This window comes from Diorhabda sublineata, chromosome 9 (genome assembly GCF_026230105.1).
Source record: "Diorhabda sublineata isolate icDioSubl1.1 chromosome 9, icDioSubl1.1, whole genome shotgun sequence".
NCBI lineage: Eukaryota > Metazoa > Arthropoda > Insecta > Coleoptera > Chrysomelidae > Diorhabda > Diorhabda sublineata.
This window is the reverse complement of record NC_079482.1, coordinates 24977601-24992445: the sequence shown is the minus strand read 5'-3', so window position 1 is coordinate 24992445 and position 14845 is coordinate 24977601. Positions and strand designations below refer to the sequence as shown.

Here is a 14845-nt window from a genome sequence, read left to right as displayed (position 1 = left end):
TTTGTTACCCCGTATTTCCAATACTACGAGATCTATCAACGTCTTTAATTTTTTCTATATACACGCAACCTTTCAAAAGTACGTCCATGAAATTTCAGCTCAATGTCTCAATTATTTAGGCGTGAGTGAATTTCCAAACATACAAATGTTTTTCATCAATGTTTGAATAAATTTGTTGCCCCGTATTTCCAATACTACGAGATCTATCAACGTCTTTAATTTTTTCTATATACACACAACCTTTCAAAAATACGTCCATGAAATTTCAGCTCAAAGTCTCAATTATTTAGGCGTAAGTGAATTTCCAAACATACAAATGTTTTTCATCAATGTTTGAACAAATTTGATCCCCCGTATTTCCAATACTACGAGATCTATCAAAGTTTTTAATTTTTTCTATATACACACAACCTTTCAAAAGTACGTCCATGAAATTTCAGCTCAATGTCTCAATTATTTAGGCGTGAGTGAATTTCCAAACATACAAATGTTTTTCATCAATGTTTGAACAAATTTGTTACCCCGTATTTCCAATACTACGAGATCTATCAACGTCTTTAATTTTTTCTATATACACACAACCTTTCAAAAGTACGTCCATGAAATTTCAGCTCAAAGTCTCAATTATTTAGGCGTGAGTGAATTTCCAAACATACAAATGTTTTTCATCAATGTTTGAACAAATTTGTTGCCCCGTATTTCCAATACTACGAGATCTATCAACGTCTTTAATTTTTTCTATATACACACAACCTTTCAAAAATACGTCCATGAAATTTCAGCTCAAAGTCTCAATTATTTAGGCGTGAGTGAATTTCCAAACATACAAATGTTTTTCATCAATGTTTGAACAAATTTATTACCCCGTATTTCCAATACTACGAGATCTATCAACGTCTTTAATTTTTTCTATATACACACAACCTTTCAAAACTACGTCCATGAAATTTCAGCTCAAAGTCTCAATTATTTAGGCGTGAGTGAATTTCCAAACATACAAATGTTTTTCATCAATGTTTGAACAAATTTGTTGCCCCGTATTTCCAATACTACGAGATCTATCAACGTCTTTAATTTTTTCTATATACACACAACCTTTCAAAACTACGTCCATGAAATTTCAGCTCAAAGTCTCAATTATTCAGGTGTGAGTGAATTTCCAAACATACAAATGTTTTTCATCAATGTTTGTACAAATTTGATGCCCCGTATTTCCAATTCTACGAGATCTATCAACGTCTCTTATTTTTTCTATATACACACAACCTTTCAAAAGTACGTCCATGAAATTTCAGCTCAATGTCTCAATTATTTAGGCGTGAGTGAATTTTTATATAAGCAAATGTTTTTTATTGTTAATTATATATTGATACTCAGATCTACGAATATTCTGATTTTTTTCTACATACAATCAACCTTCAAATACAGTTCCATGAAACGTGAGCTCAACAATAAATAATATTTTGGCCTTGGATGGTGCATATCGTCAGAAAGGAGAGGTGCAAAGATCCTAGTTGAGCGAAGGAAGAACAAAAAGGACAAGGAAGAATATGGTATGAATAAAAAAATGAGCAGGAATGATTGAGGGAAGCGGTAGAGCGACTTTATAAAAAAAGTATTTACCTGAGGATAATCGCTGTCTTTGGTCTGATATCCGAAATGGAAGAAGTACGTTCTAGCACCACGTCTCGCGTGAAGATACGCCACCCTCACAAGAGGCGAGACCGTGTGTCCATCACTTAACGCTTCCATCGTCGAATCTCGAATATTAATTGGATGTTGTATCGGTTTATCCCAATCGGTATATTCGTTTTTCACAGCCGAAAATATTTCGTTCAGATGGTAAACGTAAGCGTTTCTTATATAAGTCCGCAACACTCTGTTTCTTTGGTCTTCTTCGAAACCGTATTGTATATCGTTCGCACTGAAATCACTATAACTTTCAGTCGTTGTTGTACCTAACATAACCTCGCACGTTATGAAATTTTCACTAGCATGTTCCATCGCGTAAGCTGGATCGGTAGCATCGGATTCAATTGGAAGTGACGGAGCTATGCGCGGCATGAAACGGACTTTCTCTAATTGGACTTCCAATAGAGCTTGTAGTGGCCTATGAAAATAAATATACTCTGAACATCATTTGATATTTGTAACCACAGACTAGTTTCGACGGTATTACGTCTTATCAAAGTGGAAAACAGAAGTTTGTCTTTTCGAAATATTCAATTTTAATTTATATAGCTGCGTTATTTGACGTCGTCTTCAGTTCGGGTCTTTATTCGAACGAGATTTTGTTATACCCCCTTATGAGATGCAATGACGTCGAAACTGTATTATTTGTGTTCCCTTCGTAAACAGAAATTCAAAAAATTGTGAGTTTGTACAAAATCCTATTTCTGACCAACAGATTTTCAAAAATTTTAAATTGAGAAAACATTTACAATAAACTATATCTGGCGATCTTAAATCTAGGAAATTGAAGTCTATAATGTGAAAATATTTCTCCAAGGAATTTCATTCCCACACATGTAGGTCGTGGTTCTATCTTATTGGAATAATATTTCTGACGTACAGTTTTTCAAAAATTCAAATTGAGGAAACGTGTACAACAAACTAAATCTGGTAATTATGGGTTCCAATGAAGATCCTTAAAAAGTGAAATTCCGTAATGAGGAAACATTTTTCCAAGGAATTTCATTCCCACACATGTAGGTCGTGGTTCTATCTTATTGGAATAATATTTCTGACGTACAGTTTTTCAAAAATTCAAATTGAGAAAACGTGTACAACAAACTAAATCTGGTAATTATGGATTCCAATGAAGATCCTTAAAAAGTGAGATTCCTTAATGAGGAAACATTTTTCCAAGGAATTTCATTCCCACACATGTAGGTCGTGGTTCTATCTCATTGGAATAATATTTCTGACGTACAGTTTTTCAAAAATTCAAATTGAGAAAACGTGTACAACAAACTAAATCTGGTAATTATGGGTTCCAATGAAGATCCTTAAAAAGTGAAATTCCTTAATGAGGAAACATTTTTCCAAGGAATTTCATTCCCACACATGTAGGTCGTGGTTCTATCTTATTGGAATAATATTTCTGACGTACAGTTTTTCAAAAATTCAAATTGAGGAAACGTGTACAACAAACTAGATCTGGTAATTATGAATTCCAATGAAGATCCTTAAAAAGTGAAATTCCTTAATGAGGAAACATTTTTCCAAGGAATTTCATTCCCACACATGTAGGTCGTGGTTCTATCTCATTTGAATAATATTTCTGACGTACAGTTTTTCAAAAATTCAAATTGAGAAAACGTGTACAACAAACTAAATCTGGTAATTATGGATTCAAATGAAGATCCTTAAAAAGTGAGATTCCTTAATGAGGAAACATTTTTCCAAGGTATTTCATTCCCACACATGTAGGTCGTGGTTCTATCTCATTTGAATAATATTTCTGACGTACAGTTTTTCAAAAATTCAAATTGAGAAAACGTGTACAACAAACTAAATCTGGTAATTATGGATTCCAATGAAGATCCTTAAAAAGTGAGATTCCTTAATGAGGAAACATTTTTCCAAGGAATTTCATTCCCACACATGTAGGTCGTGGTTCTATCTCATTTGAATAATATTTCTGACGTACAGTTTTTCAAAAATTCAAATTGAGGAAACGTGTACAACAAACTAGATCTGGTAATTATGAATTCCAATGAAGATCCTTAAAAAGTGAAATTCCTTAATGAGGAAACATTTTTCCAAGGAATTTCATTCCCACACATGTAGGTCGTGGTTCTATCTCATTTGAATAATATTTCTGACGTACAGTTTTTCAAAAATTCAAATTGAGGAAACGTGTACAACAAACTAGATCTGGTAATTATGAATTCCAATGAAGATCCTTAAAAAGTGAAATTCCTTAATGAGGAAACATTTTTCCAAGGAATTTCATTCCCACACATGTAGGTCGTGGTTCTATCTCATTTGAATAATATTTCTGACGTACAGTTTTTCAACAATTCAAATTGAGAAAACGTGTACAACAAACTAGATCTGGTAATTATGAATTCCAATGAAGATCCTTAAAAAGTGAAATTCCTTAACGAGGAAACATTTTTCCAAGGAATTTCATTCCCACACATGTAGGTCGTGGTTCTATCTCATTTGAATAATATTTCTGACGTACAGTTTTTCAACAATTCAAATTGAGAAAACGTGTACAACAAACTAGATCTGGTAATTATGAATTCCAATGAAGATCCTTAAAAAGTGAAATTCCTTAACGAGGAAACATTTTTCCAAGGAATTTCATTCCCACACATGTAGGTCGTGGTTCTATCTCATTGGAATAATATTTCTGACGTACAGTTTTTCAAAAATTCAAATTGAGAAAACGTGTACAACAAACTAAATCTGGTAATTATGGGTTCCAATGAAGATCCTTAAAAAGTGAAATTCCTTAATGAGGAAACATTTTTCCAAGGAATTTCATTCCCACACATGTAGGTCGTGGTTCTATCTTATTGGAATAATATTTCTGACGTACAGTTTTTCAAAAATTCAAATTGAGGAAACGTGTACAACAAACTAGATCTGGTAATTATGAATTCCAATGAAGATCCTTAAAAAGTGAAATTCCTTAATGAGGAAACATTTTTCCAAGGAATTTCATTCCCACACATGTAGGTCGTGGTTCTATCTCATTTGAATAATATTTCTGACGTACAGTTTTTCAAAAATTCAAATTGAGAAAACGTGTACAACAAACTAAATCTGGTAATTATGGATTCAAATGAAGATCCTTAAAAAGTGAGATTCCTTAATGAGGAAACATTTTTCCAAGGTATTTCATTCCCACACATGTAGGTCGTGGTTCTATCTCATTTGAATAATATTTCTGACGTACAGTTTTTCAAAAATTCAAATTGAGAAAACGTGTACAACAAACTAAATCTGGTAATTATGGATTCCAATGAAGATCCTTAAAAAGTGAGATTCCTTAATGAGGAAACATTTTTCCAAGGAATTTCATTCCCACACATGTAGGTCGTGGTTCTATCTCATTTGAATAATATTTCTGACGTACAGTTTTTCAAAAATTCAAATTGAGGAAACGTGTACAACAAACTAGATCTGGTAATTATGAATTCCAATGAAGATCCTTAAAAAGTGAAATTCCTTAATGAGGAAACATTTTTCCAAGGAATTTCATTCCCACACATGTAGGTCGTGGTTCTATCTCATTTGAATAATATTTCTGACGTACAGTTTTTCAACAATTCAAATTGAGAAAACGTGTACAACAAACTAGATCTGGTAATTATGAATTCCAATGAAGATCCTTAAAAAGTGAAATTCCTTAACGAGGAAACATTTTTCCAAGGAATTTCATTCCCACACATCTGGGTCGTGGTTCTATCTCATTGGAATAATATTTCTGACTTACAGTTTTTCAAAAATTCAAATTGAGAAAACGTGTACAACAAACTAAATCTGGTAATTATGGATTCCAATGAAAATCCTTAAAAAGTGAAATTCCTTAACGAGAAAACATTTCTCCAAGGAATTTCATTCCCACACATGTAGGTCGTGGTTCTATCTTATTGGAATCATATTTCTGACCTTAAGATCTCAACTACAGGTTGAGACAACGTGGTGTTTCATTTAGCAAAAGAATGGAACTGGTTATGGTGTAGAGTTCCCAAAAAAGTGGAATCACGTAAAGAGAAAACATTTCTTTGAGAAATTTCATGTAACTTCCTGATTATGTAGATTGTTTTTTCAAATTCCTGTGGACTAATATCTGCCGAAACGCTGTTTATTTACAAATCCATTCAAAATCAAGCGAGCCCCTTCATTGAAACATTATTGTCGTTCGCAACAATATCAAGTTTTCTCTCACGAAAATTTTTTCGTTAATCCATTGGTGGATCTTCTTATAAAGATGGAGTTTCAACTCACATACCAAGATTCGTTGTAGGGATCAATACGAAGGGTGATGATGTTGTAAAATTCAATTTTCCGTAAATTTTTATCACTTCTCGTATATTTTAATCGCGATGTTGATAAATTAAACTTAAAAACGATGGAGTTGTTTGAGAAATAAAGATAGAAAATGCAGCTTAGTACTGTCACGACCTAGATCATTTTCCCCAATTCAGGTATTATATTAACAAAAGGGTTGCCTAGAGCATCCGACTTAGCATAGGGATAATTCCTTAACTAATAGCTTGAGAATGAAACAATAGCACAACCATGAAACTTAGCTTAATAGGATTATCATACTTGTACGTAAATATAAGGTTTCTATCTATATACGAGGTATTCATTCACTTATTATTTTAAATTGATTAACGCTGAGTGAAAAACCAACTGCCGACGAAAGTTTGATACAGTTATGCAAAAATTATTGTACTTTTGGTGGAAACCTCTGTTAAGTTAATCCAATTGAGTCAATTTCAAAGTATGTAAACTTTGTTTCCATTAAAACAATTCTGCTATCACCGAAAATCCGCCACTGTCAATTCCCTTCTCACGTATGAAGCCATCTAGTGATATAAATTAAAAACTATGGTACAACTAGATAGAACTCGGCACGTCACGTGTCTTAGTAGTACCCCCAATTAGTGCCCTTGACATCTTACTGGTGTTTCGACCTTTGGATCTAAATGATACAATTCACAGCCACCAGATCATGGAGTAACGCTGGAGTAACTGGACTTGGGAAAATCTGAACGCAAGCTACAGGTGACTGTCTAATCGTTTCGATGACGCTTGCGATCAGTAGACAAAAAATACATTGATGCCAAATTGTGAAATATATTTAAAGTAGAAGGAAAACAGTACCAGCTCGTGGTAGGGCAGGCACAAAGTGAAAATAGAACACCAAGTTGAAACCTTTTGTAGAATAAGTGATGGAAATAAAGAAAAGACAAAATTAAGTGAAAATAGACGACTGATTCAAAGCAAAGGGGTATGGAAACCGCTGGAGGTGTCATTAGCGTCTATGATTGCAAGAGATGAGATCTGGTGGTACGTTCAAGACGATATTAATCGTCTTCTTCGATAACGATGTACCACTCATGAGGTCAACTCCTTTGTCTACTTCCGTGGTTTTCGGTAATAGTCGAGCAGGACTAAGCAGAGGATGCTCCTGCAAGATATCGCGAATATTCGGTACGCAATCCATGTGCGCCAATCATTGATTCAGCATTGCGAAACTATTCTCCACATGGAACAAGTTTGGTAACAACCCATTTGATATCGATTCCTAATGAGGTATCTTGTGAAAGTTTTCAGAAGCTTTTTGAGGTTAATCTGAAATGTGTTGTGTACTATGGCGATTATTTTGAGGGTTAATAAAAGTAATTTATTCATTTCTATGAATTATGATTGACCTACCTCGACCTTAGGCATCCGGCAATATCAGATTCTTCTTCACGCTGTTGTGAACCGGTCTCCATGGGTAAACAGCCAGTTTGTTGTCCGACGCTTGTTCTCAAACTGTTAGCGTTACGTATCGTTGCCCACGGACTAAGCGCAGTCCCGCTCAAAAGCAGCACTCTCCTAAAAAGTCCTAGAAACAAACATTAAGATTTATGTTTGACGGTTTGACTTCCATACCCGCAGACTTCCGTCTGGATAGTCTGGATTTAGCCGGTGATTAGTTTGCTAAATGCATTTGTGAACTTATACAAGGAAAACAAATTAATGTACAGGGTGCCACAGAGGTTTATAGAAATTGGAAATGTAAATAACGTCGATCCAGATGACAATCAAATCAAAATAAGAAGGTTGAAGATCAATCGCGTCTATACAATTTAATGTCTCCTAGGAAAAAAAGGTCGTAAACAAAAACGTACATCTAGAATTTATCGATCTAAAGAAGGCTTATGATACGATGCCAAGTGATTAAATATGGTGAGATATGGAACCTTTCAGAGCCACATCACCTAATCTGTTCAGGATGGAGAGGATCTGGGTTGTATTGTGAGGAATGCGAAGAAGAAATAAACTGGAAATTAAAAGTTAGATTAAGTGCTGTTGAATACATTTGGGAAGAGAAATTGTTATGATGGGAGTACGTAAGAAGGTCAGAAAATACCAGATGGATAAAGAGATATACCGACTGGAATTCTATGGATGGAAGAAAACGTTTGAGAGTTAATTAGAGGACGATGACTGAGAGGACAGGGATAAATGGAGAATACCATTGACGTTTAGGTTCTTCTATTATGAAAATCAGTCAAAAATAGGATGATAAAATTAAGAAATATTTTGATAAAGATAAATAGATGGAAACGTCAAATTTTCCCCTGTTATTTTAAGCTGATTTTGATGCTGATACTGAAGATGATATCTGAAGTATTAAAAAACAATATGAATAGCTATTATTTAGATTTCGTACACTACCTTTTGCAGAAGGCGATATCAAGAGTAGATTAGCAAGTGCTGCACCAGTATCGTGACCTACGAGGGTAACTCTGTTCGGATCTCCACCAAATGCTGCTATATTCACTTTAATCCACTTCAAAGCTGCTGCAATATCTTTGAGTCCTAAATTTCCGCCGGAGGAGTCCCAATTTTTGTCCTCGGCTAGCAATGATGAGTCTATGAAACGTGTTCGCAGGAAACCTGGAATAATTTCCGAAATTCATACAGAATAGTGTACAGATGATGAAATTATTATGATCTCGATATGAAGAGATACAACAGAACTATCTAGAAAGTTATTAACATAAATTGTACGCAAAATCATATTCTGACATGTACATGTTGACTTGGAGCTGTGTGATACATTTGTTTTAACGACGCCACTCTGTATATTTCTCTATAAGTATACTCAATATGTGAATTTTTGATGTAATGTTTATATAGTTAATTAGAGAATTAATTTAATTGTTAGTGAAAATTGTGGTTAGCCAAAGGACTCCCGAATTTTTTGCATCAAGCCCCGAAACACCCTGTAAGTTGTGCATGATTCTTACCAAAATTTCAGCCATTTTCGACGCTTAGTTTAGCTAGGTTAGGTGATGTTTTGTTAGGTTTTGTGCTCATCAACTCGACAGATATTGAATATTTTATAAAAATCAATTTTCAGTATAAATTTCATTTATTGGAACCATTCGGCACAGCCGCGTGAAAATGAATGAATTAAAAAATATTTCGATATGAAAAGTAAAGAAGCGAAAAATACAGAAATATCGCGGAAAAGTATTATAGAAAGAATGAAAAGTTGTTTTCTTTGCCGTACCCCGAGAGTTTCTACTTGGGTAATTTCCATTAGGAAGATTTTAGTTTAGGTAATTTGATTGCAAAGATGAAGTTGAAATTGAAATGAGGAATCGAAAACCCGAGATGAACGAAAAAGTTTTTTTCGTTCCCTAAAAAAAAAACAACATTTTCGCGATGAAAATTCACTCTACGAACTTCCCTTGGAATAAACGGATTCATAATAATTGTTTTTTACGTCTATCGTTTTCCATTACTCAAGTCGCGCGTTTCGGTAACGAATTTATCGTCTTCAGAGACGACGGTTCATCAAAACGCTCAGATAATGTAAATTAGTGTTAGTGTAGTGGTAGTGGTGAATAGTATATGTGAATATCATTCACTTTTTCAATAACTCGATATTTTAAGTGATCGAATACTCAATAGAATCACTTGCATAACTTGGATTGTTAATAATGGAGTATGGAAACAACCAAGACTAGTTTTCAATTGTTGGAAATGATGGATATACTTCATCATAAACAGCCTCCATTCTGTATTTAATTTTGGTTGTTGATAATCGTTCTTTAGTCAATTTGCGACATTTTTAAACAACTTGACTAAGTGGTCGTTCGAAGTCTATTATAATAGAATCGATCAGATCAGATTTGCGAATGAGACCAAGAATTTATCGACCGCACTAGTTCTAGTTGCTTTCATGTTTAGTAATATTTAAAACTATTATATAATAGAAGAAATATATAAATGTTTGAACTTGTTTGGGATTATTAAAAAGTCTGAAACCGGCCCAACTCGTTCTGATACTTTAAAAATCCTCAAGTTGAAAATTACAACAATTATATGAAAGAAACCGACACAAATGACTAGAAGCTACCCTTAAGCTGGACTAAAGATTCTAATCAGCTTATCTGGAGAAAGACACGAAATTCTTAACCGCAGACACAATTGGATCCCAAAGAGAATGTCAAGGGGAAAATCGTGTTTTGTACACGATTATATTTAGTGTACAGGCTTGATAAATATCGAAATAGATCGAGATTTTTATTTGCTTAAAAGCTTTTTTTCGATTACAACATATAAAAAAGTTAAAAGTTTTTGTCCATCCCATAATCCATTCATCAAAAGTTCAAATAATACACTCTATCAAATTTCTCTTTGAATTATCTTCGGTGTTTATGATTGTAGTTTAGTCCTAGTTACGACGATGGTCCCAGAAGTACCTGGCCTGTCCTAGAGATGGCGGTAGTTGCTCAAAAAGTAGACAATCTATACAGTATATGCTACAAGTTTGAAGTTGCCACGTTGTTTAGTATTTAATGGACAGCCATCAATAGTGAACGTTTTCTATTTCTATTTCTACTTTGAGGAAGACTTCTTCTTCGTTATTAATAGTATAATATTGCATAGAAGAGTTTAGACGAGACTGTACGACCTACGAGGATCAACAACGTAGTTGTCGACTCCAGAAATGTTGAGGGAAATCCACTGGATGATCGTCGACTAAAAGTTGGGTGCCACGTTTGTTCACAAAGGAACAAAACCAGCGTCGTGAAGATGTTTCCATCGAGTGTTTGGCAACCTAACCACGGATGAAACGTGGATCTATCCTTTTACACCCGAAACAGAAGAACAATCAAACCAATGGACTGAAAATGGAGAGCCCGTTCCAAAGAGGACAAAGACAGTTCCATCTGCTATCAAATCGTCCAAAGAATAATTTTAGTCTATTTGAGATGTTTTTAACTCATAGAATATAAATGATAGTAGCGAGTGGAAACCAAGCGAGATTACCAGAAGGAAAGAAAATTAATGGAAAGAACAAATTCCACAAACTGTAGAAGTATGTGCTTGGAACAGACCGATAGGACAGTTATCATTGAAGAACAGTCGACTCCAAATCAGGTGGAGTAATTTGTTTATGAAACTATAACTCTTCAACAAAAGGAGTTATGAAAAAAAGTTTCGAACAAAAAGGATTTAGTATTAAAAGATCTACAAAAAAGATTCTCACAGTTTTTTGCAAACAATCAATATTTGGAAAGTTATCGTCAATATAATGAAAAATTGACGTTTTTCTTAACCTTATCGGTCATTACTTGGTTTCTACATGACGTAGAAAGATTTTAGCAACTTATTTTAATTGTTAAAAAGTTATAAAAGATTGAATGTACAAACTTTCATGGAAAAACCACCGTAATTTGTTCATAAGTCTTTTAAGGGTATATAAATTGAAGGAAAACTTTATAATACCTTAAAGTGCTAATCAATACGAAGATTTTGGCCACCTCCAATTATATTTTCGATCCTTAGTTGTAAAGTTACGCAAATTTTAAACTGCGCCAGCAGAGGCCAAAGTTAATTATTTATGGTTTAAAAAATATATTGATAATAAAATATTTTTATCATTCCATTGTTTTATTGTAACTTACAAATATCTATTTTCTAATTTATAAAACAAGCAATAAATTTAATACTTTCAACTGTTTGATGTATTCTTGGGAGTTTAATTTTCGAAAAATAATGACTTCCATACTGGGTAAAATGTGGAAATATCCAATTATTACTTAAATGTACGTGTAATAACAAATATAATAATGTATTTGTACACTAAAACTTCCGTAACTTTTGAACAGATGATATTTGAAAGGTCTACCACATCTCATGTTGAAACTTAAACTTTAACCTTTAAAATGAGCTGCTTCAAATCTTTCTACGTCATGTAGGAACCAAGTAATCACCGATAAAGTGAGAAAAAGCGTTAATTTTTTAATAATAACTTTTTAAATATTGATTTTTTGAGAAAAAATTCAGAAACCTTTTTTGTAGATCTCTTTTATTTGAAACTCTTTTTCATATGTCTTTTTGTTTAAGACTTATAGCTTTATGACCAATTAAATTATTTATAACAAATGGCTCGACCAGATTTGGGCTCGGTACTATCGAAAAATGGATTATGAGGGGAGTATGGTACCCCCCGTGTAGCATTACGAACATTCATTCCTCAAAGATAAACACCGAAGCACGTGTAAATAAACTTTCTTTGAAAAGTTGTTTCACACGCTTTTCGAAAACTGTATTCGTTTACAATCACTATTTCAATACTACTCCATCACGCATCTCTCCTTTTCGAAATATTTCTCTTCTTCTACGACGATATCAATCTCTAATGCTTTGGAAATAAGGCGTCTAGAAAAATATTCAAGGTATTCACGGAAAATAGGTCAACATTCTTTTTTGTTCAGTTCAATTTAGATTTTCGCTTCGACAAGATTGTGACAATTCGCGTTTCCTCAACCAAATCATATTTTCCTTTCGGAGTAGTTTTTCATAGATAAAATATTTATAAAATAACGTACTTCCGAATCATTTGATTTATCTATAATTTCCCACTAGTTTTAATCCGAAAATATTATACAAAGCGCCGTACAATCCTGGAATTACTTATTTAATCAATAATTTCATTTCTAAATTAAGAATTATCCATCCGCATGGAAATCGTTTAGACTAAAGGTCTTCATAAAGGTTCAGGGGCAAAATTATTAAATTATTTTATTGTCTTCGTTCGTTAACAACTGTCGAAGTCAAAATTGGATCCAAAGATTCCGTTAAATGCTTTCCTTCTCGTTTTATTTTCGTTTGTATATATGTTGAAAGTATCTGAACGTTGATGTGGAAAAAAATTAATTTAAAAGGTTCTTATACACGGTAGGAAAGGTAATAGTTATAAAATTATTATATCACTTTCTATCTTTGACAGAAGTTCAAAACTTTGGGTTTATCCGATCGTTAAATTGAGAAATATGGAGGTCGGAGCTTCTTAACGATCCTAGCGAAGAAAAGGATCAGTACCAGATGATACTGCGAAGCTCTTCTAAAACAACAATCGAAAAGAACAAACTTGTGGTTGAAACGATAAACGAATTAGTTCGGGAAACACCCTCCTCATAGTTCCGATTTATCACCATGTGACTATTATTTGACTTGGCGGACTGCGATTTTAAAACAAAACCCTCCCATGCACAATTCGAAATAACTAGTTTGGTTTTTACTTAACTTCAGGGGAGAATATCGTTAATTCAGCTGAAATTAATCTATAATTTTTTATGCTAGAGAGGCACTTGCTGTATAAAGTCCATAGAAGATTGTTTTTAAACTAGACACGTGTCTTCACAACCTGGTTTACTGCGAGATCTATTTCAAAGCGCTAAAGTGTGTTTAAGTAATCCTGAAGGATTTAACTTTCGTTGAAGTAGAATGAAGAATTCTTCCAAGCATTTGTTATCTAAAAAAAAAAAAACACTCCGGAGACGTGAGTGAAATATTACTTAGATATCATATATCAACTTAATGTTTTCATCGACGATATTAGAATGATTAATTTAATGCTACTCCATCTCATATAATTGCAGGGTTGTTCATTGAACAAAAAAGGTTCGTCATAACCCTAACTCACCCTTAAAAATGTCTATTATTCGTATCGGTCGGGGAGAATTGTGATATGGAATCAATTATTCTTACAAAAATATTTGACAAGTTCTAAATTCGTTGCTTTTGGTTCAAGAGAAATATTTATAAATGATTTTTAACGTACTCGTCTGTATCTTATGATGATTTTTGGTTTAAGGAGAAATGAAAGTCGCTAGGAGCGAGGTCCTGGCTGGAGAGAGGATGATCAAATTGAAGACTGGTTTACACGAAAACTAAATTTGGTGGACACAGTATTTTCTTGGTTAAAAATACGACGAGTTTGAAAATTGCAAAAAATCAGCTGTTCAGTAATAACCCAGCATGGTTTATATTCACTCTGGAGTCTGTAACTTATTCACCCAGTATATCAATATTTTTATCAAAAGATTTTTGCCAATTTTGTTGATGTCAAACATATAAATGAAATACCAACAATCAAAAGAGTTAAATTCACTTTTTAATTACAAATTTTTGAAAGATCCAACTTTGGAATATTGATCATAACGATCAGCGTTGACAGAAATACTGATTTGAGTATAAGTCACGTAATTTCGTGAGAACTGTCAATCCAGGGAAATTATCACAATTAATTTTGCAGTTTGGTCACACGTGATTGATAGATTTTTCGAAAAATTTAGGTTGGTATAACAACCTGTCAAATTTAAGGCATCTGGTTGGCTTAAAATGACAGATATAAAATTTTAGGTTAAGTTCATCTGCCCACATGTTTATCCGTTTTCTTGCACTAACTTTTGAATTGCAATGATGCAAATGAATTATTCTTTCTGACCATGAGATGCGGCGAAAAAACATTTTTTTTACTCATCTGTAGAAATAGTTGAAAGCTACTCCCACGTTTTGTTTAACTTCTTCAATGTTGTGAAATCAGTGTCATATCGGAATTAAGAAAAATTCACGCAGAGTCAGATCAGGCGAGTGAGCATGGAGCAACGTAACCAATACTGTTGAGCAATCTTTTCATCAAATTTCATCCAAGCTACTCGTACCCTAGACATTTTTTCATAGCATTAGAATCAAGAGGAAAATGCTTTATTGTCAATTGTTACAATTTGTAGACAAAAGCTTGTAAAAAACTAAAAAACAAACATAAAAATAACTGAATAAAGATACAAACTATTGC

The 14845-nt window shown here is 33.5% G+C and overlaps 1 protein-coding gene across 2 annotated transcripts in view; it reads right to left on the bottom strand.

Annotated features, from left to right (window-relative positions):
• LOC130449031 (neuroligin-4, X-linked-like) overlaps positions 1-14845 on the bottom strand; it is a 249920-nt gene that overhangs the window by 36319 nt on the left and 198756 nt on the right. For both annotated transcript variants that reach the window (XM_056786664.1, XM_056786665.1), the window contains exons 6-8: positions 8419-8640; positions 7408-7582; positions 1624-2110 (exon numbers count right to left, since the gene is read on the bottom strand). In XM_056786664.1, the coding sequence (XP_056642642.1) occupies positions 1624-2110; positions 7408-7582; positions 8419-8640 (884 nt within the window). The remainder of the gene's footprint in view (positions 1-1623; positions 2111-7407; positions 7583-8418; positions 8641-14845) is intronic.